Source organism: Lissotriton vulgaris, chromosome 5 (genome assembly GCF_964263255.1).
Source record: "Lissotriton vulgaris chromosome 5, aLisVul1.2, whole genome shotgun sequence".
Lineage (NCBI taxonomy): Eukaryota > Metazoa > Chordata > Amphibia > Caudata > Salamandridae > Lissotriton > Lissotriton vulgaris.
This window is the reverse complement of record NC_141693.1, coordinates 2,034,414,724-2,034,438,499: the sequence shown is the minus strand read 5'-3', so window position 1 is coordinate 2,034,438,499 and position 23,776 is coordinate 2,034,414,724. Positions and strand designations below refer to the sequence as shown.

The 23,776-nt window shown below is 53.1% G+C and overlaps 1 protein-coding gene across 1 annotated transcript in view; it reads left to right on the top strand.

Moving 5' to 3' along the window:
• The window catches only part of COL27A1 (collagen type XXVII alpha 1 chain), a 1,047,548-nt gene that overhangs the window by 939,716 nt on the left and 84,056 nt on the right, over nt 1-23,776 (top strand). Inside the window, exons 50-51 of the mRNA XM_086924958.1 lie at nt 17,968-17,985; nt 19,512-19,547. Coding sequence (XP_086781084.1) covers nt 17,968-17,985; nt 19,512-19,547 — 54 coding nt within the window. The remainder of the gene's footprint in view (nt 1-17,967; nt 17,986-19,511; nt 19,548-23,776) is intronic.

Sequence of the window (23,776 nt, the reverse complement as noted above, 5' to 3'; positions counted from 1 at the left end):
AACTAGACTGCTAACCTCCTGCAGTCATCTGGCACAACGCATAGCCTTGGCAGCCATTTTAAATGCAAAACACAAATGCAGCATTTCACCAAGGTACATGTTTACAATGGGGGAAAATAAATGTACACACCATTGTATTGCATTTAACATTAATATTGCGTCTCACACCACACATGGCGTATTCGGTAACCTTCACCATGGGGGAGACATCTCAAATTAGGGGGGCAAAAAGTGACATTTTTTGGGGGAAAAGGGCCAGGTCCAACAATGCACCTCCCTGGGTCCCTGCCCTTCCATGCATCCCTGCATCTTGGTGTGTCCATGCAACTCCATGCGTCCCCACACCTCCACGTGTCCCGCACATCCAGGCGTCCCCACACCTCCACAGGTTCCTTCCACCTCCATGCACCTCCATGCGTCCCTTCATCTCCATGCCTCTCTGGACCTACATGGGTCCTTGCATTTTCACATGTCCCTGCACCTCCACGTGTCCCCGCACCTCCACGTGTCCCCGCACCTCCACGCATCCCTGCATCTCGATGCGTCCTTGCACCTCTATGCGTCCCTGCACCTCCATGCGTCCCTGCACCTCCACACATCCCTGCACCTCCATGCGTCCCTGCATCTCCATGCGTCCTTGTCCCTGCACCTCCACGCATCCCTGCACCTCCACGTTTCCCTGCACCTCCACGCGTCCCTGCATCTCCATGCGTCCCTGCATCTCTATGCGTCCCTGCACCTCCATGCGTCCCTGCACCTTCACGCATCCCTGCACCTCCACATGTCCCTGCACCTCCACGGAATCCTGCACCTCCATGCCTCCCTGCACCTTCATGCATCCCTGCACCTCCACATGTCCCTGCACCTCCACGGAATCCTGCACCTCCACGCGTCCCTGCACCTCCATGCGTCCCTGCACCTCCACACGTCCCTGCACCTCCACACGTCCCTGCACCTCCATGCGTCCCTGCACCTCCATGCATCCCTGCACTTCCATGCGTCCCTCCACGCAAATGCGTCCCCGCACCTCCATGCATACCTGTACCTCCATGCGTCTCTGCCCCTACATGGGTCCCTGCACCTCCATGCATCCCTGCACCTCCATGCTTCTCTGCACCTCCATGCGTCCCTGAACCTCAATGTGTCCCTGCACCCCTACGCGTCCCTGAATCTCGCTGCGTCCCTGCACCTCCATGCGTCTTTGCATCTCCATGGCTCCCTGTACCTCCATGCGTCCCTGCACCTCCATGGGTCCCTGCACCTCCATGGGTCCCTGCACCTCCACAGGTCCCTGCACCTCTACGGGTGCCTGCACCACCGTGCATCCCTGCACCTCCACGCGTCCCTGCACCTGCACGCGTCCCTGCACCTCCACGTGTCCCAGCAGCTCCACGGGTCCCTGCACCACCACATGTCCCCGCATTTCCACGCGTCTCTCCAACTCCACACGTCCCTGCACCTCCATGCACTTCCACGCATCCCTGCACTTCCACGTGTCTCTGCACCTCCACTGGTCCCTGCACCTCCATGCGACCCTGCACCTCTAAGCGTTCCGGCACCTCCACGTGCCCCTGCACCTCCATGTGTCCCTGCACCTCCACGCGTCCCTGCACCTCCACGCGTCCCTGCACCTCCACGCGTCCCTGCACCTCCACGCGTCCCTACACCTCCACGCGTCCCTGCACCTCCATGTGTCCCTGCTCCTCCATGCATCCCTGCACCTTCATGTGTCCCTGCACCTCCATGCATACCTTCACCTCCATGCGTCCCTGCAAGTGGAGAAGTGTGGCTCAATGGGTAGAGCGGCAGACCCTGATGCAGAGGTCTAGCCCGGGACCAGGGTTCAATTCCCAGCCTCGGCAGGTCTTGGGCTCAAAATTCCACGGACCTGATAATTCTCACCTCGGTGCCTATTCCAATCATGGAGTCCCACTCTGCAACTCTGGGCAATAGCTTGCTTAATCTTCACAACGGCCCCCACAACGCTAAGGATGCCTGGCCTCCACCTTGGGGGTGCCCAGGAGTGGATGCCTCACAGGGAAAGCCAGGATGGGTTCCACAGCGGTATTCGTACAAGCGCCTTGAGACCCTTGCGGGTGAGTAGTGCGCTATACAAGTATCAATTTACAATTTTTTTCAATTTTCACCTCCATGCATCCCTGCACCTCCATGCGTCCCTGCACCTCCATGTGTCCCTGCACCTCCATGTGTCCCTGCACCTCCATGCATCTCTGCACCTCCTTGCATCCCTGCACCGACACGGGTCCCTGCACCTCCATGCGTCCCTGCATCTTGGCGTGTCCCTGCATCTCCATGCATCCCTGCATCTCCTTGTGTCTCTGCACCTCAACGCGTCCCCGCACCTCCATGCGTCCCCGCACCTCCACGCATCCCGGCACCCCCATGGGACCAGGCACCCCCACGGGACCAGGCACCCCCACGGGACCTCCACAGGACCCAGCGCCTCCACAGGACCCCAGGCCTCCACGCGACTCTGCGCCTCCACGAGCCTCCACACGACCCCGCGCCTCCACACGACCCCGCGCCTCCACGCGTCCCCGCGCCTCCACGCGTCCCCGCACCTCCATGCGTCCCCGCACCTCCATGCATCCTGCACATCCACGCATCCCCACACCTCCACGAGTCCCCGCACCACCACGCGTCGTGATCACTGGGGTGACGTCGAGATATCTACTTAGAAGCCGCCCCTGTGCGCTGACATCAGTTCTTTCAATTTCCGCATCAGCAGCGCAGATCCGGAGAGAGCGGTACCCTTAGTCATTTTTTGACTTTTGTCGACTTCTTTTTCCGAGTTGTTTGACTCCTGGTGCACGGAGAGATGTCACATCGACAGACTGGCTTCAAACCTTGTGACTCCTGTCACAAGTTGATGTCACTTACGGACCCACATCTCGTTTGCCTCCGGTGTCTGCAGCTCGACCACGACCAGAAGACGTGCTCTGACTGTCGGGCCATTAACCCGAAGTCTTTGCGGGAGCAGTCCCGAAAGCTTCTCGAGGCACGGCAGTCAGCTCCCTGACGCTCGAGATCCTCGTCAAGAGGGAGGTCGCTGGACCGGTTGCGGAGTCACCACTATCATTCCTCAACTAAGTCTTTGTCTTCGGGTAAATTGAAACACATAAAGAAAGCTAGAAAGCACCATCGCTCTTCGCCTTCCCCCCATCCGTCGGCCGACGTGACATGGAACGGGAAGGTCAACGTCCTTCGGCTCTGCACGCGGAGCCTGTTTGGTCGGCTCCAAGCTTCCCTCCCTTCCCGGGGGCCGGCGTGACTCCTGCCCAACTTCGTACATTTTACGAAGCCCTCCAATCCATAATTGGGCAGCTGACTACGCCGGCCCACCTTCGGGCCCGCGGACTCGGCTGGGGGTTCTAGGCCTTCGATGCTGCCGCAGGGCCCCTAGAGATCCAGGCCTGGATCCGGATCTGCGCCAGTCCCCCTTATGACATCTCCTCCGGCGCTGGTTCAATTAACAACACCTCCACCCCTCCAACGCCGGTTGTGTCCCCAGTCGGCGTCGACCCTGGTCTCCCCCTAGACTTGGACAAAGAGACGGCCTGGTGTCTACCTGTACTTTTGTGCCACAGTTCTAAACTGGTGTTCCTTATCGCCCTGAGTGGCAACCAGAAGAGGGTGTTGAGGATGGGGAGGGGTCTGTTGACCCTCCGGCAGACCAGCTGATGAGCCAGACTGGAGAGAGGAACTGGGTGAGGCCAGTGGTCTTGATACCTCCCTAGACCTTGGTATGCTTTCTCCTCCTACCGTGGCTATGGAAGAGGGAACCTCCTAGGCGTTCCCTACTGCTCCCCCAGATAGGGAATCCAAGAAGCTGAACCATCTTGAGAAGAAAATGTTTTCTACCGCCAGCTTATGACTGCGGTCAGTGAACACTGCATGTCTCTTGGGCCGTTACACCCACTCTGTGTGGAACACGGTTGGGCAGGTGCTGCCACAGTGCCCCGAGGAGGCCCGGGTTGTACTCTGCTGTGCAGTCGCAGAGGGGAGAGATGCAGGAAAGTTCGCCATTCAATATGGGCTGGACACCGCCGACTCGCTGGGCAGGAGGATTTCAATGTCAGTGGCCCTGAGGCGCTATGTCTGGCTGAGGTCCCCTGGCTTTTCCGGCGATGTCTAAGCGACCCTTGTGGGCATGCCCTTTGATAGCCGTCGCTTATTTGGTCGTCAAAGCAGACAACGCGCTCAAGCACTTTAAGGATTCTAGGGCTACAGCCAGATCCTTGGGCCTTGTTACCACCTCACGCCCCGTGTAGTCTGATTTTCGCCCCTTTTGTGGCTATGGAAGGGGTGCCCCACCATGTCCCACCCAGGGCCACTGGCCTGCGCAAGCTGCCCATCCTCTGCGCAGCCGGGGACGTGGGACCCGCTGTGGGTCTGGGGCTCGTAGGCATGCCAGTCCACCAGTGCCCCCTCTGCAGCAGCTGCCAATCCTTCCTAGTCCAACCTGTCAGGGCCACCGGTTGCCAGTGGGTGGTAGGATCTGCCATCACCAACCCCCGCCCCCCCACTGGCTAAACATCACGTTGTACAGGTGTGTTTTGAAGATAGTCCGAATGGGCAACTCCCTCCCCTTCGAGACTACTCCTACATCCATGCCACCTACACTCCATCGCATGTTGGAGGATCACTTGGTCATCTCCGTCAGAAAGTTAACAGCCCTTTTGGCCAAGGAGACTATTGAATGCGTCCCTCTGCCAGAAGTAGGTCATGGTTGCCACTCTCAATACTTGCTGGTACCCAGGAAGGACAAAGGCCTGTGTCCTGTCTGCGACCTCAGGGACGTCAACAACTTCCTCTGGAAGGAGAGTTCAAAATATATTGACATTGGCTCAGGTCCTGTCTGATCTCGACCCTGGATGGATGGTGATGGAGACTGGATGAAGATGGAGATGGAGACTGGATGGTAGCGTTGAACTTGCAGATCTTCTATTTTCCCATCCCCGTCCTGCCAGCCCACAGGTGTTACCTACGGTTCACAGTAGGCCATGAGCATTTTCAGTTTACTGTGCTCTCCTTTGGCCTTACCAGCACCCCTCGGGTGTTCATGAGGTGATGGTGGTGGTCGCAGCTCATTTGCGCAGCTCAAGGGTTTCAGTCTTCTCCTATCCCGCAATCGTCGCCCACCTCCAGATTACGGCGGACCTCCTGCATTCGCTGGGGTTCAATATCAATGTGCCAAAGTCACACCTGATTCCATCTCAAAAGCTCCTTTTCATCGGAGCGGTTCTGGATACAGCGCAGTTTCAGGCTTAACCTCCAAAGCAGCGAGTCCTAGATATTCAGGCTATGATTCCGATGTTTCAGCCTCTATCCTGGGTTACTGTGAGACTGACCCTGAGGCTGCTGGGCCTCATGGCCTCCTGCATTTGGATGGTGGTCCATGCCAGGTGGCATATGTGGGCTCTGCTGTGGGACCTGAAGTTCCACTGGGCCCAACATCAGGGGAACCTGTCCGATTGCATCCAGATCTCGTAGGGCAAAGCACACCAATTGCAGTGGTGGCTCACGAACTAGGATTGGGTCGACGGCAGATCCCTCCCCATTCCCAACCAGAGTTCACCGTGGTGACAGATGCATCACTTCTGGAATGGGGAGGCCACATGGGAGAGGCGGAGATCAGAGGCCTCTGGTCTCCGGCAGAGTCCGGGCTCCACATCAACCTTCTGGAGCTCCGGGCGATGCGGCTTGCACTGAAGGCATTCCTTCCCTCTGTCCGGGAAGAGTGGTGCAGATGTTCACAGACAACACCACCGTCATGTGGTGCTGCAACAAACAGGGCGGGGTGGAGTCGGGGACCCTTTGTCAGGAGGCTCTTTGTCTTTGGACATGGCTGGAACATCAGGGCATTCCCTGGTGGTTCAGGTTCCCTGAACACCAAGGAAAATCCAATCCCGACCCGGAGGAACTACAAGGACTATCTTTATTCCAACCATCAGTCAGAACAGTTTACACAGAAATAAAATCCTGCACTATCAGAAGGAGCATTCTTTTTAACTGGCTCAGCCATCATAAGTAAACAACTTTTTTCTAAAGATTAAAATATAAATTCTAACAAGAACTCGGACCTTGACATTTTCAGTGGCAACCAAAAACCGAAAATTATCGTAACCAACAGAAGCGGCATATTGAATGGATCAATTTAATTACTTTAAGGGAATAACCTATATATCCAGAGCACCTGCATTGGCAAACTAGGAAGAGTGTTGCTACGTCGGATTCAAGACGGATATATACATAGAAACAGTTAATGATAATCCATGCTTGAGAAATAAAGCCTGATTCCATGTTAACTCTGACACAGACCTAAATAGCAAATCTATTGGAAGCCATGATGTCCACATAATTAAGCCACGGGTATGATAATAAAGACTAAAGCAGATTTCCTGACGAAGGCGACCGCCGAAACGCGTTGAAGGATTTAACTCTGCGTTTACATGAAGTTTCAAACAGGAATGATGTTTTTTATATAATTCAAATTTTATGTGAAATTATCCTAATGTATTGTATGTGAAAATGTCTTTTGTAAACTAAATAATTCTAAATATATATATAAAAAAAGATGAAACAAGGAGATAAAAAGAGAAACATAAAGAGAAAAGAATATCAAAGATACTTAAAAAATAAATAACATCAAATAGATCTCTATGAGTGGAAAATGAATTATTATATACATGTCTAAGATACTCAGATACAATTAGTACACATAACCCGGTGTGTTCTTTCCTTTCCCAAAAATACTTTACCTTGCCAGGGTTCATCCTTTAAGGCAGGGGCCCCAAACTTTCCTACAACACCAAGGCAGACAAATTCAGCTGCAGGTGCATGATGGATCATGAATGGCGTCTTCAGTCGGAGGTGGTGCAAGGTCTCTTTCAGCAGAGGGGAGAGCCTTGGTTGGATCTATTCGCCACCGAAGAGAACGCGCAATGCCAGCAATTCTGCGCGTTGGAATTTCCAAGGCGGGTCTTGCTCACCGACGCTTTTCATCGCAAGTGGAGTTGTGATCTTCTATACGTCTTTCTGCCTATGCCACTTCTGCCCAGAGTGCTGAAGAAGATCAAGCGCGACCGGGCCCAATTCATTCTTGTGGCCCCAGATTGGGCACGAAGAGTCTGATATCCTAAGCTCTTGTACATGGCCATCGATCCTCCGATCAGACTGCCTTTTCGGGAGGATCTTCTGTCACAGCAACAGGGGACGGTCCTCCATCTGAACCTGTCTAGCCTCCACCTCCTTGCATGGAGATTGAGTGGCGACAGTTGACAGCTTTCGACTTTCCTCCCAAAGTTTGTAATGTCATCTTGACAAAAAGGCGTCCCTCCACCAAAACTGTATAAACCTGTAGAAAGGACAAATTTGTGGCATGGTGCCTGTTAGACCTGGCACCTTGGCGTGAGTCTCCCTTCCACTTTTTGCTGATGTGCCTCAGATGTTTTGCAAGTTATCAAGAACTTGATAACTTGCAAAAATCGGCGATTCTATTACTTAACAGCAACTCTACGTAAATAGCTTGATTAAAGAAGCTTTATCTGCGGACTCCTTTCCCCCTCCCTCCCGCAGCCCTGGGCCACTCCCAGCCGAGTATGCCATATTGAGTGTGGCTGGGAATCATCGCTCTCTAGTTGCGCATAAAAGGGGCTTCGCTCGACCTGCACTCGATTGTGTGAGTGTCTGAGTCCCTCCAGAGGCTGTGTTGCTTGTGCTGCTCTAATTTTACTTGTTCTTAACTTGATAACTTGCAAAAATTGGCGACTCTATTACTTAACAGCAACTCTACGTAAATAGCTTGATTAAAGAAGCTTTATCTGCTGACTCCTTTCCCCCTCCCTCTTGCTGCCCTGGGCCACTCCCAGCCGAGTATTGACGCTGTGGAGTTGGTCCCGGGCACAGAATAGCGGCGGTCACATTGAGTGTGGCTGGGAATCATCGCGCTCTAGCTGCGCATAAAAGGGGACGTCCACGCAGCAGACGCGTTCAGCGGACGCGCCTGACTCGCGCCGGAGTCGTGCCAGAGTCCTGCCCGTCTGCGCCTGTCCGCGGCCGGACGGGTCCAGGGGCCAGGGATGCTGCTACTCCTCTCACTTACTCTCCCTCTGTTCTGAGGAATCTACAATCCACACATGGTATTTTATCTCCTTCTTGCCTAGATCGTATCTCTTCAATTGACATCGAGCACATATCATCCCCCCCATGCCCCAGTGGCAAGCCCTCAGCTTGTCCTGGCACTAGCGATACGCGCATACGCGTACTGTACTTAAACACACGATCATTCGTAAAACATCAGGCTGATCTCTTTATTCTACTTACCGACGAAAGTCCCGATATCCTCTTAATCAACGAGACTTGGCTGACTGACGACTCTCTCCCTGATATCCTGGCAGCATTGCCCCCGACTACTACATGCTCAAAATGAACCGACCGGCTGGTCGCGCTGGTGGTGGGGTGGCAGCTGTCATAAGAAAGGAGTTCAAATTCATCTCTACGTCTTCCCTCATTCTCACTGACGTAGACAACCTTATTATCAGCCTGGAAACGGGGGAGGGAGCTCTCACCCGCATTGTTCTTTATCGCCCCCCCTACTCCATGCCTCTGTTCCCCGTCACTTTTAGCGAACAGCTAGCTAATCTGATCACCTCATCTGCCCGAGTCGCTATCCTCGGCGACTTCAATTACTGGTACAATGACAGCGACGCTGGCCCCCACGCAGCAGAGTTGTTTAAAGTCCTCTCTAACCTCAACATGACCCAGCTTGTCACCTCTCCTACCCACATTAGGGGCCATACATTAGATCATATCTGGACCCACAACCTCACGTTCTCCTGTCCTGTGATCACTCCTTGCGTCTGGTCGGACCATCATATGATCGACACTGTGATCACAGTCAAAGGTCGTGTTAAGGTCCCTCCCCTGGAAGGTGGGGTCGCTCGCAAATGGAGCGCCCTTGATTCTCAAGGTTTTCTCTCTTTTCTGGCTGAGACTCACCCTCCCGCCGCGTAGTGTCACGACTGTTAATACTCTGGAGGATGATTTCTCTAGCTGGATTACAAAAGCCAGCGACCTTTTTACTCCCCTCTCCAGATTCCCTCGCTCCCGTCACAGCAAATCACACAGGTGGTTCAACACCTCCCTGAAAACCCAGCAGCTTGAACTGCGCCAGATGGAACGCAGGTGGAGACGTAACTACTCACCCACCGACAGGGATGCTTACGTCGCTGCACGGAAAAAATATAAAAGTGCAATCATAGCACCGAAATCCTCACACATCTCTTAAAGGATCCTCATTGCCCTCAACAAGTCCAAGGAGATTTTCAGAGTTATGAGTGAGCTTACGTCTGACGCTAGAACCCTCCCTTCCCAGGCCCCCACCCAAGAGTCCTGCAACGCCTTAAATAGTTTTTTCAGTGAAAAAATTATTAAGATTAAGAATACCATCCCTCCCCCTTCTCCCGCAGCTCAATCAGCTCCCTCTCCTGGAAATCCACTCTCTCTATCCTGTTTCCCCATTCTTGATTCCTCCACTCTGGCCAAACTCGCTGGCCGAGTCAAATCTGGTTCACCTAACGATCGCTGCCCCCCCACTGTTTTCCACGATATCTGCCTGGCTCTGCCAGACCGCATTCTGCCTCTGTTAAACACCTCCCTCGAGACGGGCACAGTGCCCAACTCCTTCAAGGAGGCTGTCTTAGTTCCCCTGCTGAAAAAGCCCGAACTGACCCTGAGGACCTTGCCAACTACCGGCCTATCTCTCTGCTGCCCTACCTATCCGAACTCCTGGAGGCGCACGTCACCAGCTGCCTCTCTCAGTTTATCGAGTGTTCCAACTACCTTGAACCTAATCAAGCCGGCTTCAGACCTGCCCACTCCACCGAGGCTGTGATCCTAGCAGTTATGGATTCTCTAAGGGGCAATGCCGACAAAGGGTCTCCTCAGGCACTCGTCTTATTAGACTTGTCAGCGGCGTGCGACACGGTGGACCATAACATCCTTCTCCACCGTGTCGAACAGGCCGGCATTCGGGGCCTGGCCTTTGCCTGGATCAAATCCTTGTTGACGGGCAGAACCCAGGCGGTCCGTCTAGGCCCTTTCATGGCCACTAAGGAATTATCCACCTGCGGATTGCCCCAGGGTTCCTCCCTGTCCCCTCTGCTCTTCAATCTTTATCTCCAACCGCTCATCCATTCTTTGAAGAGGTGGGACATTACCGTCTTCAACTATGCAGACGACTTGCAAATTATTTTTTCCCTCAACACTCCTAATGCAGCCCTTGACTGTCAAGCGGTTATGTTACACATCCAGCAATGGATGAACCTTAACCAGCTCAAGCTGAACCCAGGGAAAACAGAGCTAATTCTCCCTCCTAACAGCCCCACTCATTGGGGCCCACAGTTCTGGCCGGTGGAGCTTGGCTCCCCGCCTGTTCCGGCGAAGTCAGCAAAAAGTCTCGGGGTTATCATTGATACAGAGCTCTCCCTCAAGCCTCAGGTGGGTGCTGTTGTGTCATCTTGCATGTTTCAGCTCAGAAAATTCAGGAAAGTCTCCCATCTCCTCACTCCTGAGGCCCTGATACAAGTTCTGATTGCCCTGGTGCTCTCCCGACTAGATTTTTCTAACTCTCTGCACCATGGCCTACCCAAATATCTTCTCCACAGGCTCCAAATTGTGCAGAACCAGGCGGCTAGACTGGCCTATAAAATCCCGAAATGGCAGTCTGCGAAACCACTACTCCGCAAACTCCATTGGCTGCCGGTCGAACAGAGGGCTGCGTTTAAGATCGGCTGCCTGACATTCAAAGCTGTGTTTGGAACTTCTCCCGCCTTCCTTAAATCCTTAATCACTCCCTACTGTCCAGTACGCAAATTACGATCCTCCCATCGTCAACTCTTAGCTGCACACCCAATCAAGCTCAAAAAATTTAGTGGCTGCAGATTTGCTCATTTGGCTCCCAAACTCTGGAACCCGCTGTCCCTTTCACTTAAATCTTCCAACTCCCTTCTGGAATTCAGAAAACTCCTGAAAACCAGTCTTTTCACACAGTCTGGCTAGTCCCCCACCTCCACACCTCTCAGCACCCAATCAGCGCCAGGAAACTTATGGTGACAGAGCGCTATATAAAACCCCCTTAAGATAAGGAGATAAGATGTTTTGCTGGTGTTGGCTGCTCAGGGCACTGTGCCACGGCCAATCCGTGCCGCAGTGCAAGTGCTCCCAATATAAACTGTGTACCTATAATTGATCTCCATGATTGGCTCATTTGATTTACTGTCAGTCCCCAGTAAAGTGCACCAGGAGTGCCAGGGCTTGTAAATACCAATACTGCTAGTGGGCCTGCAGCGCTGGTTGCGCCACCCACAGAAGCAGCCTTTTAAAATGTGGCTCAGGTCTGCCATTGCAGAACCTGTGTGCAGTCTGGTACTGTCATGCTGGCTGGGCAAGTGCACACACTTGCCAGCCTCTAAATCTTCCCTTTGCTTCATATTAGTCACCCCTATGGTAGGCCCAAGGGCAGGGTGCATTGAAAGCATAAGGTAGGACAAGCCCTGATGTGTGTGGCATGTCCTAATAGTGAATTACAGCCATTTTCGTTTTTCACTATTGTAAGGCTACCTGCTCTCCATAGGCCAGAATGGGCTGTTGGAATTATTACACTCTATAATCCCAACAGACTCAGAGAGCATGGTAGAAAGTCAAGTTTTGTATGCCTGAACTCAGAATAATAAAATACTTCTTGTAGTAAAGTTTATTTTAATACCCTGTGTTTGCAAAGGTGCACAGACATAATATCGACTCCAAAATATCGTTTGGACATAATATCGAGTAAATAATATAGACTGGACAAAATATCGACTGGACAGAATATCGACTACAAAAATATCGTTTTTAAGGTAAGTGAAGTAATATCGACTGTATAAAATATAGATAGCAAAAATATCGATTTTTTAATAACATATAATATTTTATAGTGAAGGAAGCTGCTGCTGGCGTGCGCTGTTTGTCCCTGCAGCGCCGAGTGAAGGAGAACTGAGAGCGTCGTGCATCCTCACCGCACTCTCTACAATTTGTGCATCTGTGTCCCCTAAGCACCGTGACTGTGGCCTGATCATGTCGCCAGCCACAAAGTAAAGACCAGCCCCTCGCTGGTACGAGCACCGTGACTGCCCCCGTTCTGAGCCGTAGCTCACATCGTGAAGAAGGACCTGTCCGGTCCGAGCATCGCCGCCTACTGATCTCCGTGTCGCAGGCTGCCCAGCAAAGACGGACTCTGCCTGTCAATCAATCAATCAATCAATCAATCAATGACACTTATAGAGCGCGCTACATACCCGTAGGGTCTCAAGGCGCTTGGGGGAGGGGGGGTGCCGCTACTGCTCGAACAGCCAGGTCTTCAGCTTGTTCCTGAAGGAGAGGTGGTCTTGGGTCAGGCGCAGGTCGGTCGGGAGGGAGTTCCAGGTCTTGGCGGCCAGGTAGGAGAAGGACCTTCCTCCTGTGGTCGCTCTTCGGATGCGGGGGACGGCGGCGAGGGCGTGGTTGGCTGATCGGAGGTGGCGTTTGGGAGCGTAGAAGTTGATCCGGCTGTTGAGGTAGCTCGGGCCTTGGTCGTGTAGGGCTTTGTGTGCGTGGGTGAGGAGGCGGAAGGTGATTCTTTTGTTGACGGGGAGCCAGTGAAGGTCTCTCAGATGTCCGGAGATGTGGCTGGTTCGTGGGATGTCGAGGATGAGTCTGGCTGAGGCGTTCTGGATCCGCTGGAGTCTCTTCTGGAGCTTGGCGGTGGTACCGGCGTAGAGGGCGTTGCCGTAGTCCAGTCGGCTAGTGACGAGGGCCTGGGTGACGGTCTTCCTGGTCTCGGTGGGGATCCACCAGAAGATCTTCCGTAGCATGCGTAGGATGTTGAAGCACGCCGAGGAGACGTTGTTGACTTGCCTGGTCATGGAGAGGGAGGAGTCCAGGATGAAGCCCAGGTTGCGTGCATGGTCTGTCGGTTTGGGTGCGGTGCCCAGGGCGGGAGGCCACCAGGAGTCGTCCCAGGCGGAGGGTGAAGAGCCCAGGATGAGGACCTCCGTCTTGTCCGAGTTCAGTTTCAGGCGGCTGGCCGTCATCCACTCGGCTACCTCTTTCATCCCTTCGTGCAGGTTGGCTCTGGCGGTGGCGGGGTCGTTGGTCAGGGAGAGGATCAGCTGGGTGTCGTCGGCGTAGGAGATTATGCTGAGGTTGTGTTGACGTGCGATGGCCGCGAGGGGGCTCATGTAGACGTTGAAGAGGGTGGGGCTCAGAGAGGATCCTTGAGGGACGCCGCAGATGACATCGGAGGCCTCTGACTTGTACGGTGGTAGGCGGACTCTCTGTGTTCTTCCGTCGAGGAAGGAGATGATCCATTCCAGCGCCTTGTCCTGGATTCCGATGTTGCTGAGGCGCTGTACTAGGGTGCGATGGCAGACCGTGTCGAATGCCGCGGAGAGGTCTAGGAGGATGAGGGCCGCTGTTTGTCCATTATCCATCAGGGCTCGGATGTCATCGGTGGCGGCGATGAGGGCGGTCTCGGTGCTGTGGTTGGCTCGGAAGCCGGACTGTGAGGGGTCGAGGGATCCATTTGTCTCGAGGAAGGCGGCCATCTGCTTGTTGACGGTCTTCTCGATGACTTTGGCTGGAAACGGGAGGAGCGAGATGGGGCGGTAGTTCTTGAGTTCGGTGGGGTCCGCTGTTGGTTTCTTGAGTAGAGCGCTGAGTTTGGCGTGCTTCCAGCTCTCAGGGAAGGTGGCGGTGTCGAAGGATGTGTTGATGATGTCTCGCAGGTGGGGTGCGATGACAGCGTCGGCCTTGTTGAAGATGTGGTGAGGGCAGGGGTCGGTCGGTGATCCGGAGTGGATGGAGTTCATTGTGCGGATGGTGTCTTCGGTGCTGTAATTGTACCCTCTGTGACCCGGGCGCTGAGAACCGCTCCCCGCAGCTGTTGAAGTGAATTGCTGCGGGCGTAGCCTGGCTGGTACGTCGCGACCTGTGGATCGTACCGCCATCAGCACCGCCTGCAGCAGCTCCCCCTCCAGGGTAGAAGCGTACGCTGCAAGTACGTCTGTTCTGCCCCACAACGCACCGTTGATTGAAGAGCCCTGCGCCTACGCCTGCCTCGAGCCGTAGCTCGCATTGCCCCCAAGAAACATTGCGACGTGAAGAGAACTGACCCCGCTGCTGTGCACTTCGAATCCCCCCACAAGAAGGTACTGTGATTGTGTGCGACGTGTGCTGCACTCTGGACCCGAAGTCCATGAGGCGCGCACTCCCTCGAGCCCCCTGAACGACAGTACGCTGAGTGGCCATACCTGTGAGACGTCCCAATCCAGTCTCCCGGCCTTGGTACGAACCGCACAGCTCCAGCTCACAGAACGCCTCGCCCCCCTTCCTCAGCCCCGTACACTTGATATGCGAGACACGTGAGGATTAGCGGGGCCATTCTGGATTTACCGTACAGGAGGAACTGAAGCGTTGCGAAGCGTACCCCCGGTAGTGAAAGGGGTCTACACGCGGCACCCGGTGCCTGGACCATTGTGGGACTAAGTTTAAGCTGTGAAGGGTCATTTTGAGACCCAGTGACATTTGTGCAAAGATTGAAAAGAGCTCATTGAGGACTGTGGCATATTTACAAGTGACTGGGATCCTGCACAGTCATAAGCCTGTATTGAAATCCTGCTTGAGAAGTTCTATATAAAGATATATATTTTTACAGAACATACAGTCTTGAGTCTCTGTGTCGTGGGTTAACAGTGTATTGTATGTGTTGTATAGATGCTTAACCACATATGCTCCATAGATTAGCCTTGACTGCTTGCGCCACACTACTTGGAGGGTGAGCAGGGGTTATTTCTTGGGAGTAATCCTTTGCCCTAACTTAGAGGAGAGGGTCCCTGCTTGTCGCAAGTACATACCTGCGCCAACCAGAGACCCCCAATTTTAACAGTGCCCAGCAAAGGCTGTGGATCCTCTTTCTGCCCCTCTTTCAGAGGTTCTCCTCTTCATTCTTTCTTTGGCCCAGCAGGGCTCTGCTCTGGTCACCCTTAAAGGCTATCTTTCAGCCATTTCAGCCTTTGTTCGCCTTGCTGATCAGCCTTCTCTTTTCGAGTCCCCTATTGCAAATCATTTCCCATGGGGCATTACTCCCCTGTTTCCTCCTATCCCTTTCGTAATACCCTGGTGGGACTTGGAGCTTTTCTGACTTACCTTATGTGCACTCCCTTCGAGCTGCTACATAATTGTCCTGTCAGGCTCTTGTCCGTAAACCCTGCTTTTCTGTTCATCGTCACCTCTGCTCACAGGGTGAGTGAGCTTCAGGCTCTTTCTTCTAAACCTCATTTCCTTGCTGTTTATCCGGACAAGGTTGTCCTTCGAACTAGACCTTCTTTTCTTTCCAAAGTGGTTACCTCTTTCCACATAGACCAGACCATCACTTTGCCCCCCTTCTTCCTGCCCCCGCATCCTTCCAAGCAGGAGGAGAGACTCCACCGTCTGGATCCAAAATGTGCATTATCCTTTTATTTGGATACTACAAAAAAATCCCGGTGGACGATCAACTCATTGTTGGCTATGTGAGCGCCAAGAAAGGTCTGGCTGAGCAAAAACGGACCATCTCTAGATGGGTCGTTCTTTGCATTAAGATCTGTTATTCCTTGGTGAACAAGGAGCCTCCAGTAGGACGCCCATTCCACCAGGGCGACGGCAGCCACTACTGCTTTGGGACGTGGATTCCCCCTTAGTGGCATCTGCCAGGCAGCTACCTGGGCATCTTTTCACACGTTCACTAAGCATTATTGCCTGGATACTCAAGTCCAGAGGGAAGGCTTCTTTGGTCTTTCTGTTCTCCAGGACTTTCTGGTGTGAACGAGTTTGCAGACCCACTTCTGGGGTTGGTATTGCTAGGTTATCTATTCTAAGGTAAGGAATCTATATCTAATGATCTCTTTCAATTAAAAAAAGTTACTTACCTTCGGTAACAATGTATCTGTAAGAGGCATATATTTGTTATAGATTCCTTACCGCCCCACCCATCCTCCCCGTTCTGCAAACTGACTTCTAGAGTTAGGGACTCCCTTTCAGGACCCTTGTTTTGTGCCCCAGTGGTCAATGTCTAGCATAGCTCTGTGCTTCTGGCGTGGAATGTCATGTAAAGAACGGACGTCAGCGCACAGGGGCGGCGTCTAAGTAGATACCGCGACGTCATCCTGGTGATCACAAGGCCGACGATGAACGCAAAGTCGACCAACGCCACCTACCAACACGTAGAGTACTGCTACGAAAAAATTAGCTGGATCCAGTCTGACGCCTGGGGGTAGTTCTCAGGTAAAGAACCCATAACTATTATATGTCTCTTACAGATATATCATTTTTGAAGGTAAGTAACTTGTTCTTTAGCGCCTGTCTTCTGGTGTCTGAAGTGCACTCATTGAGGGTGATGCCCGCAGTGTCTGGGACCTTCCCTCACAGTGTTTGAAGTGCTGCACTCAGAGTCTGAGGGTGAGGCTTGCAGTGTTTGAAGTGCTGCACTCAGAGCCTGAGGGTGAGGCCTGCAGTGTACCTGAAGTGCTGCACTCATTGAGGGTGATGCCCGCAGAATCTGGGACCTTCCCACACAGTGTTTGACGTGCTGCACTCATGAGTTTGTCTGGGACCGTCCCTCACAGTGTCTGGGACCTTCCCTCACAGTGTTTGAAGTGCTGCACTCAGAGCCTGAGGGTGAGGCTCACTGTGTTTGAAGTGCTGCACTCATTGAGGGTGAAGCCTGCAGTGTCTGGGACCGTCCCTCACAGTGTTTGAAGTGCTGCACTCATTGAGTTTGTCTGGGACCTTCCCTCACAGTGTTTGAAGTGCTGCACTCATTGAGGGTGACACCTGCAGTGTCTGGGACCGTTTCTCACAGTGTTTGAAGTGCTGCACTCAGAGCCTGAGGGTGAGGCTCACAGTGTTTGAAGTGCTGCACTCAGAGCCCGAGGGTGAGGCTCACAGTGTTTGAAGTGCTGCACTCAGAGCCTGAGGGTGAGGCTCACAGTGTTTGAAGTGCTGCACTCAGAGCCTGAGGGTGAGGCTCACAGTGTTTGAAGTGCTGCACTCAGAGCCTGAGGGTGAGGCTCACAGTGTTTGAAGTGCTGCACTCATTGAGGGTGACGCCTGCAGTGTCTGGGACCGTTTCTCACAGTGTTTGAAGTGCTGCACTCATTGAGGGTGAAGCCTGCAGTGTCTGGGACCGTTTCTCACAGTGTTTGAAGTGCTGCACTCAGAGCCTGAGGGTGAGGCTCACAGTGTTTGAAGTGCTGCACTCAGAGCCTGAGGGTGAGGCTCACAGTGTTTGAAGTGCTGCACTCAGAGCCTGAGGGTGAGGCTCACAGTGTTTGAAGTGCTGCACTCATTGAGGGTGACGCCTGCAGTGTCTGGGACCGTCCCTCACAGTGTTTGAAGTGCTGCACTCAGAGCCTGAGGGTGAGGCTCACAGTGTTTGAAGTGCTGCACTCAGAGCCTGAGGGTGAGGCTCACAGTGTGTTAAGTGCTGCACTCAGAGCCTGAGGGTGAGGCTCACAGTGTGTTAAGTGCTGCACTCAGAGCCTGAGGGTGAGGCTCACAGTGTTTGAAGTGCTGCACTCATTGAGGGTGAAGCCTGCAGTGTCTGGGACCGTTTCTCACAGTGTCTGGGACCTTCCCTCACAGTGTTTGAAGTGCTGCACTCAGAGCCTGAGGGTGAGGCTCACAGTGTTTGAAGTGCTGCACTCATTGAGGGTGACGCCTGCAGTGTCTGGGACCGTCTCTCACAGTGTTTGAAGTGCCACCCTTTGTGCTTGACAGTGATGCTTGCTGTGTCGATGAACGTTGCTCACAGTGGGACTCTACTCACTGTAAACCTGTTACATACATTTTAGCAGAAGGTCTTTAATCCTGCCTTCATGTTTTTTGCAGGGATTACGAGGTCCAAGGGTGAGTACGGATATAATCAAACTCCTCCCTTCCGAGGGGAGCTACTGCACTGTCCATTCTCCCTTCTTACCTTAGGTGAGTGCTGCTTCATGTTCCCGTCTTCCCTCTCTCTCCTCTCTTCTTCCAAAAGGTAGGTACAATTCTATCAGTTCTTTCTACTCGCGTCAGTACTGTCCTCCCTATTGTCTCTTCTTTTCTTGGGTGATGTAAGAAATTGTATTATTACTTAGGGTGGATGACTTTGCCCCTGAAGGAATAATCATAACCGTTGTCAAGGTAAACCCTCGAAGTCTTTAAATTAACCTGTACTTACCCCGTATGGCACGGGCAGACAAGGTTAACTTAGGGTAATGTGTTCAGCATTTAAGCACAACCAAAACAGTAATGAGATCAAAATGCAAACCAAGAAAAATCCCACACTGAATCGGAAAAGTAAAGTAAAATGTTTTAAACAAAATTACACCTATATGACAAACATCCAGTTAGATAAACTGCAGATATATATATTTTTTAAACTTTTAAGTAGGAATAGCTACAAGAAACGTAAAGTGCCAGTGATAGTATGGGGTCGCAGTGCAGCGGAACCTACGTGCAATTTGAGTCTGGCCACTGACCTTCCAATAAAAAGCAGGGATTTCTTGCAGCTAAACAGTGGACACACAAGAACTGTCCTGGCATTATGTTTCCTTCCTTTTAAATGCATGCCAAGTGTTATATGTAAAACCCAGACACAGAAGTCTGGTAGGACAAAAGCAGGGTTTTCTAGCAACAGACCAGGTATACACAAGCATTGTCTTTGCTTCCGGTTTTCTTCCTTTCGAGTCTGTTTGAAGTTATTTGTAAACCCCAGCAAACCTTTGAAGCAGGATTTGACACTCAGCAGGATTTGACAATGTAATGTCAAAAAGATTGCCCAAAGCCCCCACCCTACATATTCTGTGAGGTTCCGAGGAGTCATCTCTGCCCATTCAGTTCATCCTGTTAATCACAGTGGCCTGTCGCGTATCTTCATTCACACCTACTCGAAGGCTAATCATTGGATGGGAGATGTTGGAGAACAATTGCACATTAGCCTATAGGAACATCAGGCAAAGAAAAGCTGCCTTTTAAAAAAATGCTTTTCTTAATGAATATTTAAATTCTGACTTAATAATTGGTAATGTTTAATAACTATTAAAAAATAGTTGTTTCATTATTTTTCTACCTAGTTACATTCCCGGGCTACAGTATTAGGATTTCATCTTTAGTCTGGTTTTCTACATAGGACAGCTGGACCAACCATTATGAAAAGAGCTTCTCATAAAGACTTCTAATGGCAGAGTTCTCACCGTGTGAATTTCCCCAGAATCCAGGCTAGGTTGTGAAACTTTATAGCAACTCTCTCACATGTTGACAGTTGGCGTTGTGCTCCCCTGCATCTAGTGCTTAATTTGATCCTGTGGGATGAGGGAAGGTTTCAGAGGGCGGGGCTTGATTCTGTCTTCAGTCTTAAGGGGCTTTCTAATGTGTGCCTTTCTTTCTTGTAGGGTCCTCCTGGTCCCCGTGGTCACCCAGGACCACCGGTAGGTACATGCTGGAAAAGCTGTAGATCTACAGCATTCCCCCACTAACCATGCATAGCGCCCCCAGTGGTACAGAGCTACAGCTGCACACATCTCTTCCAGCTTTGATATCTGAAACACTGGTCCAGTAACTACCCGGCTGCTGCCTCCTACCGATGCCCTGCCTATTCTAACTGCTCCTCCTGCCGATGCCTAGCCTAGTCTAACTGCTCCACCTACTGATGCCCTGCCTAGTCTAACTGCTCTTCCTACCAATGCCTAGCCTAGTCTTACTGCTCCACCTACCGATGCCCTGCCTAGTTTAACTTCTCTTGCTACATATGCCCTGCCTAGTCTAAGTCCTCCTACCAATGCCCAGCCTAGTCTAGCTGCTCCTCCTACCGATGCCCAGCCTAGTCTAAGTCCTCCTACCAATGCCCTGCCTATTCTAGCTGCTCCTCCTACCGATGCCCTGCCTAGTCTAGCTGCTCCTCCTACCGATGCCCAGCCTAGTCTAAGTCCTCCTACCAATGCCCTGCCTATTCTAACTGCTCCTCCTGCCGATGCCCTGCCTAGTCTTACTCCTCCTACCGATGCCCTGCCTAGTCTAGCTGCTCCTCCTACCGATGCCCTGCCTAGTCTAGCTGCTCCTCCTACCGATGCCCTGCCTAGTCTTACTCCTCCTACCGATGCCCTGCCTAGTCTAGCTGCTCCTTCTACCGATGCCCTGCCTAGTCTAGCTGCTCCTTCTACCGATGCCCTGCCTAGTCTAGCTGCTCCTCCTGCCGATGCCCTGCCGAGTCTAGCTGCTCTTCCTACCAATGCCCTGCCTAGTCTAACTGCTCCTTCTACCGATGCCCTGCCTAGTGTAGCTGCTCCTCCTACCGATGCCCTGCCTAGTCTAACTGCTCCACCTACCGATGCCCTGCCTAGTCTAACTGCTCTTCCTACCGATTCCCTGCCTAGTCTAGCTGCTCCTTCTACCGATGCCCTGCCTAGTCTAACTGCTCTTCCTACCGATGCCCTGCCTAGTCTAACTGCTCCTCCTACCGATGCCCTGCCTAGTCTAACTGCTCTTCCTACCGATGCCCTGCCTAGTCTAACTGCTCCTCCTACCGATGCCCTGCCTAGTCTAACTGCTCCTTCTACCGATGCCCTGCCTAGTCTAACTGCTCCTTCTACCGATGCCCTTCCTAGTATAACTGCTCCTCCTGCCGATGCCCTGCCTAGTCTAACTGCTCTTCATGCCGATGCCCTGCCTAGTCTAACTGCTCCTTCTACCGATGCCCTTCCTAGTATAACTGCTCCTCCTACCGATGCCCTGCCTAGTCTAACTGTTCTTCCTACCGATGCCCTGCCTAGTCTAGCTGCTCCTTCTACCGATGCCCTGCTTAGTCTAACTGCTCCTTCTACCGATGCCCTGCCTAGTCTAACTGCTCCTCCTACTGATGCCCTGCCTAGTCAAACTGCTCTTCATGCCGATGCCCTGCCTAGTCTAACTGCTCCTTCTACCGATGCCCTGCCTAGTCTAGCTGCTCCTTCTACCGATGCCCTGCCTAGTCTAGTTGCTCCACCTACCGATGCCCTGCCTAGTCTAACTGCTCCTTCTACCGATGCCCTGCCTAGTCTAGCTGCTCCTTCTACCGATGCCCTGCCTAGTCTAACTGCTCCTCCTACTGATGCCCTGCCTAGTCTAACTGCTCTTCCTACCGATGCCCTGCCTAGTCTAACTGCTCCTCCTACCGATGCCCTGCCTAGTCTAACTGCTCCTCCTGCCGATTCCCTGCCTAGTCTAGCTGCTCCTTCTACCGATGCCCTGCCTAGTCTAACTGCTCCTTCTACCGATGCCCTGCTTAGTCTAACTGCTCCTTCTACCGATGCCCTGCCTAGTCTAACTGCTCTTCCTACCAATGCCCTGCCTAGTCTAACTGCTCCTTCTACCGATGCCCTGCCTAGTCTAACTGCTTCTTCTACCGATGCCCTGCCTAGTCTAGCTGCTCCTCCTACCGATGCCCTGCCTAGTCAAACTGCTCTTCCTGCCGATGCCCTGCCTAGTCTAACTCCTCCTTCCGATGCCCTGCCTAGTCTAACTGCTCCTCCTACTGATGCCCTGCCTAGTCTAACTGCTCCTTCTACCGATGCCCTGCCTAGTCTAGCTGCTCCACCTACTGGTGTCCTGACTAGTCTAACTGCTCCTCCTACTGATGCCCTGCCTAGTCTAGCTGCTCCTTCTACCGATGCCCTGCCTAGTCTAGCTGCTCCTTCTACCGATGCCCTGCCTAGTCTAACTGCTCCTCCTACCGATGCCCTGCCTAGTCTAACTGCTCCACCTACCGATGCCCTGCCTAGTCTAACTGCTCTTCCTACCAATGCCCTGCCTAGTCTAGCTGCTCCTTCTACCGATGCCCTGCCTAGTCTAACTGCTCTTCCTACCGATGCCCTGCCTAGTCTAACTGCTCCACCTACTGATGCCCTGCCTAGTCTAACTGCTCCTTCTGCCGATGCCCTGCCTAGTCTAGCTGCTCCTTCTACCGATGCCCTGCCTAGTCTAACTGCTCTTCCTACCGATGCCCTGCCTAGTCTAACTGCTCCACCTACTGATGCCCTGCCTAGTCTAACTGATCCTCCTGCCGATGCCCTGCCTAGTCTAGCTGCTCCTCCTACCGATGCCCTACCTAGTCTAACTCCTCCTACCGATGCCCTGCCTAGTCTAACTGATCCTCCTGCCGATGCCCTGCCTAGTCTAGCTGCTCCTCCTACCGATGCCCTGCCTAGTCTAGCTGCTCCTCCTACCGATGCCCTGCCTAGTCTAACTGCTCCTCCTACCGATGCCCTGCCTAATCTAACTGATCCTCCTGCCGATGCCCTGCCTAGTCTAGCTGCTCCTCCTACCGATGCCCTGCCTAGTCTAGCTGCTCCTCCTACCGATGCCCTGCCTAGTCTAACTGCTCCTTCTACCGGTGCCCTGCCTAGTCTAACTGCTCCTCCTACCGATGCCCTGCCTAGTCTAACTGCTCCTCCTACCGATGCCCTGCCTAGTCTAACTGCTCTTCCGACAGATGTCCTGCCTAGTCTAACTGCTCCTTCTACCGATGCCCTGCCTAGTCTAACTGCTCTTCCGACAGATGTCCTGCCTAGTCTAACTGCTCCTTCTACCGATGCCCTGCCTAGTCTAACTCCTCCTACCGATGCCCTGCCTAGTCTAACTGCTCTTCCTACCGATGCCCTGCCTAGTATAACTGCTCCACCTGCTGATGCCCTGCCTAGTCTAGCTGCTCCTCCTGCCGATGCCCTGCCTAGTCTAGCTGCTCCTCCTGCCGATGCCCTGCTTAGTCTAACTGCTCCTACCGATGCCCTGCCTAGTCTAGCTGCTCCTCCTGCCGATGCCCTGCCTAGTCTAACTCCTCCTACCGATGCCCTGCCTAGTCTAGCTGCTCCTCCTGCCGATGCCCTGCCTAGTCTAACTGCTCCTTCTACTGATGCCCTGCCTAGTCTAACTGCTTCTCCTGCCGATGCCCTGCCTAGTCTAACTGCTCCTACCGATGCCCTGCCTAGTCTAACTGCTCCTTCTGCCGATGCCCTGCCTAGTCTAACTGCTCCACCTGCTGATGCCCTGCCTAGTCTAGCTGCTCCTCCTGCCGATGCCCTGCCTAGTCTAACTGCTCCTTCTACCGATGCCCTGCCTAGTCTAACTGATCCTCCTGCCGATGCCCTGCCTAGTCTAGCTGCTCCTCCTGCCGATGCCCTGCCTAGTCTAGCTGCTCCTCCTACCGATGCCCTGCCTAGTCTAACTGCTCCTACCGATGCCCTGCCTAGTCTAACTGCTCCTACCGATGCCCTGCCTAGTCTAACTGCTCCTTCTGCCGATGCCCTGCCTAGTCTAGCTGCTCCTCCTACCGATGCCCTCCCTAGTCTAGCTGCTCCTTCTACCGATGCCCTGCCTAGTCTAACTGCTCCTTCTACCGATGCCCTGCCTAGTCTAGCTGCTCCTTCTACCGATGCCCTGCCTAGTCTAGCTGCTCCTTCTACCGATGCCCTGCCTAGTCTAGCTGCTCCTCCTACCGATGCCTAGCCTAGTCTAACTGCTCCTTCTGCCGATGCCCTGCCTAGTCTAGCTGCTCCTCCTACCGATGCCCTGCCTAGTCTAGCTGCTCCTCCTACCGATGCCCTGCCTAGTCTAACTGCTCCTACCGATGCCCTGCCTAGTCTAACTGCTCCTTCTGCCGATGCCCTGCCTAGTCTAGCTGCTC